General features: G+C 43.0%; 1 protein-coding gene across 1 annotated transcript; it reads right to left on the bottom strand.

The window, feature by feature from the left end:
• Window positions 1–2,493: 2,493 nt before the first annotated feature.
• On the bottom strand, window positions 2,494–4,092 carry LOC143810114 (uncharacterized). Its single transcript, XM_077293008.1, has 4 exons — window positions 3,949–4,092; window positions 2,921–3,698; window positions 2,786–2,844; window positions 2,494–2,680 (listed from the first exon to the last, which is right to left on the bottom strand). The coding sequence occupies exons 1-2, from the start codon at window positions 4,016–4,018 to the stop codon at window positions 3,175–3,177; spliced, it is 594 nt and encodes a 197-aa protein (XP_077149123.1). The 5' UTR covers window positions 4,019–4,092; the 3' UTR covers window positions 2,494–2,680; window positions 2,786–2,844; window positions 2,921–3,174.
• Window positions 4,093–4,879: the final 787 nt, after the last annotated feature.

Raw genomic sequence — 4,879 nt, 5'->3', positions numbered from 1 at the left:
AGTAATGCTCCATGCAGTTCATGATGGCTCCATACAGTTCATGATGGCCCCATAAGATGCTCCATACAAAATACGCCCGCTATAATGTTCCATACAGTGTATGATGGGCTCCATAAGATGCTCCATATTAATATATGCCCCATATAATGCTGCACAAATGTTGATTATGACCCCATAAAATGCTCCATAGACACATTTGCCCCGTATAATGCTCCACAAATGCGGATTATGGTCCCATCAGATGCTCCATAGAGATATTTGCCCCATATAATGCTGCACATGGCCCCATACAGATATTTGCCCCATATAATGCTGCACATGGCCCCATAAGATGCTCCATACAGATATTTGCCCCATATAATGCTGCACATGGCCCCATACAGATATTTGCCCCATATAATGCTGCACATGGCCCCATAAGATGCTCCATACAGATATTTGCCCCATAAGCTGTTGCTGCGATTAAAAAAATAAAAAATGACATACTCACTTCTCAGGCCCCCGGCACTTGCTATACTCACTTTTCCCTTTCCACTGCCGACCGCCGCTGTGTCTTCCTCGTTCTCTGCACTGACTGTTCAGGCAGAAGGCGACGCGCACTAAATGTGTCATCGCGCCCTCTGACCTGAGCGTCAGTGCAGAGGACGCAGAAGACACAGCGGCGCCGATGGTGGAACGGGAAGCAGGTGAATATCGCGCACTGCGTTATACTCACCTGCTCCTGGTGCGGTCCCTGCATTTCTGTTCCCTGGTGCCGGCAGCTTCTTCCTGTAGTAAGCGGTCACATGGTACCGCTCATTACAGTAATGAATATGCGGCTGCACCCCTATGGGAGTGGAGTCCATATTCATTACTGTAATGAGCGGTACCATGTGACCGCTCACTACAGGAACAAGCTGTCAGCGCCCGAAGAACAGACATGCAGGGACCGCGCCAGGAGCAGGTGAGTATTATTAGACCGCTGCCGATCACTCTCCCCTGCCGACCCCTGGGTATGACTCGAGTATAAGCCCAGAGGGGCAATTTCAGCCTAAAAAAATGGGCTGAAATTCTCGGCTTATACTTGAGTATATACGGTAATTGGCAACTGAGTTAGCACTCTTGTCGTTTTTGGACATTTTTGAAGTAAAGTGAACGGGTATGAATTTAATTTTTTTTCTCACTGTTTCACAACAAAACTCCTTCGGTCCACTCTCTTTCCTGCTTAAGGGATATTAACCCTTGCACTCTAATGTGTGACACTGGAGTAATTTGCTATTGTCTGCTTTACCGTCATTTTCTACAATACGATTGACCAATACTATTGTATATACTTTATTTTGTGTTTTGATGTAACCTTTCATTGGATTTATGTTGTTTTTCTTACTTGTAGTAACTGATGAAGGTCTAATTTTGACCGAAACCTTTTCTGTTTACTTCCTCGTGAACAACATTAAATACTGATATCGATCGTATCAAGTTCAGTGCCAAGTATTTGGACATATATTTATGGTGTGGGAACCTACTCTGGCACCTTCTATAGTTGTGCACACGTCACCTCATTATGGCAGCTAATATCGTCGTGCCTGGAGGCACATGGCAGTGATGTCATACCCCATGGTGGGCATACCGATGTCAGCTGCCAGCGCTTGAGCCGGCTGAAAAAGAGGACACTGCACATCATGGGAATTAGGGTGGTGGTGGTAAGAATTTTTTTTTTTTTAGTCGAACAGAACAGAGCTTATTACCCAGGAAGGGGCCCATGATGAGGCACGTTACTCCAGGATGGGGGCACATTAGCCTGGGAGGAGGGAGACCAGGATGGGGCACAATACCCCAGAAAGGGGACCAGGATGGGGCAAATTACTTGAGGAATGGGATTAGGATGGGACACATACTGCAGGAAGGGGACTAGGGGAACAGCTGATCACTTTGTGTCGCACCCAAATTGATCTGATGTTTCTGACCTATCCTAAGAATAGGCCATCAATATAAAGTACATAACCTCTTTAAGTGTGATCGCTACCCCTATACCAACTAATGATAGATACCTCCCTCACTTATAATTGTGTACTCTGAAAGTTATGTAACAATTTGTACAGTAAAAAGTCACAACCAGACATATTGATGGTAAATATTATTTAATTTTATAAATTGTTTGCAATTAATGGAATTTATGGTAACATCCGAATCCGGAGCTTCAGCTGTTATCAGCATCACTGCACGTGATGGAATCGGTGACTCAATGAAGCAGATGAGGAATCTGTGGATCATTATGGAAATGATCTGTAACTTCTGCAGATTTCTGTGAAGAGAAGACACCAAGTTATTACATCTCATCAGTAGATTCCTAATAAAAAGTAACTAAATATGAGCTGGAGACTAAAAGAAAGAAATTCTAATATCTACTTACATGGAGTGCAGGTCGTTCTGATCTAATTCCTCAATGTTCTCCAGACTTGGATCTTCCTTCTATAAAAAGGAGAAAACCACAATTAATTCTATATTGCATGTAATGTGATCATTATTGGGTGGAGAGAGAAGAGGGAATGAGGTAACTTACCATTAGCTGTTTTGGGATTTCCATGGTCACAAAACCCTTCATGCCTGGTGAGATATTGACCAAAGCTGATGGCAAACTAAAGAGAGACCAGAACAGCGGGAAGATAAAGGTGATTTATGTGCAAAATAATACACATTTCTGTGAAGAGAAAATGACAAATTATTACATGACAGCAATAGATTCCCAGTAAAAAGTTAATAATCTGTGGAAAATAAAAGAAAACAAATTCTAATATTTACTTACATAAAGTACAAGTCATTTTGATCTAATTCCTCAATGTTCTCCAGACTTGGATCATCCTTCTGTGAAAAGAACAATTATTTATATGTTGCATGTGACATACATATCATGGGACAGAGGGAATAAGAGATGACTTACCGTCTGGTGTTTATGGGATGTTCATAGCCCTTCATGCTTGGTGAGATGTTGACCAAAGCTGATGTTAAACTAAGGAAAGACCAGAAATTCAGGAAAATTAAAAGTGAGGGGTTTTTTTTACAGCCTTCAAAGGAATGTAGTTTTAATATATGCACAGGTCCCTTACCTGGGCTGGAATTCAGTATGGTCTCTTCCACTTTCTGCACCATGGACATAGCTTTCTTCCTAAAGCCTTGTGATTCCATTTTGGTGCATCATTGGAAGACGTGGTTACGGCACAGGGGGCACAGAGGGTTGGAGCGGAGCCATCTAGAAATACATCCCTGATGGAAGCTGTGGTCACATGGAAGGACTATGACCTGCTCTCCAATCTCATATTCGGTCATACAGATGACACATGACTGGGTCTCCTCCTCTGGGGTTACATCCCTTATTGGGAGAATTATATTTACTCTCCTGCCAACAGGAATCGCCACCGCCACCTGTGGCACTGGCGGTGTAATCACACCCACTTCCAGTTGTTGAATAGATGGGAGGGGACGGTCACCACCCCTGCTGCTCTCTCCTGTTGTTCTGGAGGGCTCTGCAGGGGCTGGCCTTAGAGGAGAGCGGCTTCTTTCTCTTCTCTCTTCCTGTCCCCTACGCATTGGAGGATCTCTGGTCGTTCTCCCTCTCCTCTCAGTGACAGCGTTGCTCTCTCTCTGATGTCCATCACTGGTAGAAGGTCTTTCCTGATCTCTTTGATGAGACCGTAACCTATGGACAATTATGGCCTGACCTATAAATGAATGAGAATTTATCAGAATTTTTCCCAATGTTAGCAAACACTTTTGGGCTATAGTGATGGATCTATCTGCTGCTGTGGTGTTTAGGGAAAGGGGAACCCTTCAAAGAACTGACATTATTTTGGACTTAGTAAACCTGCACTGTCTATCCTGAAATGTGACCCATCATACCCCAGGTATATTTCCTCCCAAGAAAGCCCTATAGGGTGGGAATATTGTCTGTCTCCCCCAAATATCACTTACCTTGGTTTTCTGGTCGGCGCAGCCATGTCTCATTGTCGGCAATCAGCTGACGCAGCTCCCGGGCACTCATGACTAAGTTACCTGAAGCCGGCTGATCGAATATGGGAGAACTAAGCTCTCCGGTGGCACCGGTGTTATTGTGCTCTGATCAAAGATCAAAAAGAATCAATGGAAGTAATCACCAGATGTGTAACACAAACTAGTTCGCTCTTCCACAGCCAAAGTGAAGTGTCCGCAAAAGCATCAACTCTAGAAATGGCGCTGATGTCACAGCGCTCAGACATTACATACCCTCAGGACATTCCATGAGGCCATTATGACATCATAATTCTGAGTGACCCCCTAGTCCTGAGCATAATATTGTGACATCAGAGCAGCTGGGCCGCCATGTTTGCTGCCAACTGGTGAATGAGGCAGAGAATGGGGAACAGAAATATCCCATCTGTTTAATATAGTAGAAATGTATATATCTGGGTTTGAAAAGATTGAAAAATCAGTTTTCTCCTTGTTTGTAAATAGTGGATTTTATAAACAGATTATATCCTCTGCTGTAAATTATAAGAATGTAATGCTTTTCTTTATCATTTATTGTTGTGGTTGATACATTATTGCTAAATAATACACAACTCAGCAGCTGCCTACCGGACTGTCAGGGAAATGATTACCGTAGGTTATAAATAAGTGAAAATAAAATAAATAATAGAGGCTAAAACATACAAATAATTATAATAAAAAATAAAAGACTTCTGTTTTTTTAGTTTTCTGTACCACCATGGCCATATTACATGACATACATGTGTCCATATCACTCAGTTATCTCAGATCCACAAAAGTACAGTATGTATTACAACAGGACCAGGCAGGTTTCTTCATATCTGGCAAATTCCCTGTGGACACCTCGGGTGGGCTGGTCAGTGGGACACATGCCTGA

The sequence above is a fragment of the Ranitomeya variabilis genome, chromosome 2 (assembly GCF_051348905.1).
Source record: "Ranitomeya variabilis isolate aRanVar5 chromosome 2, aRanVar5.hap1, whole genome shotgun sequence".
Classification (NCBI taxonomy): domain Eukaryota; kingdom Metazoa; phylum Chordata; class Amphibia; order Anura; family Dendrobatidae; genus Ranitomeya; species Ranitomeya variabilis.
Note: the sequence above shows the minus strand (reverse complement) of the source record. Positions and strands in the feature narration are given on the sequence as shown.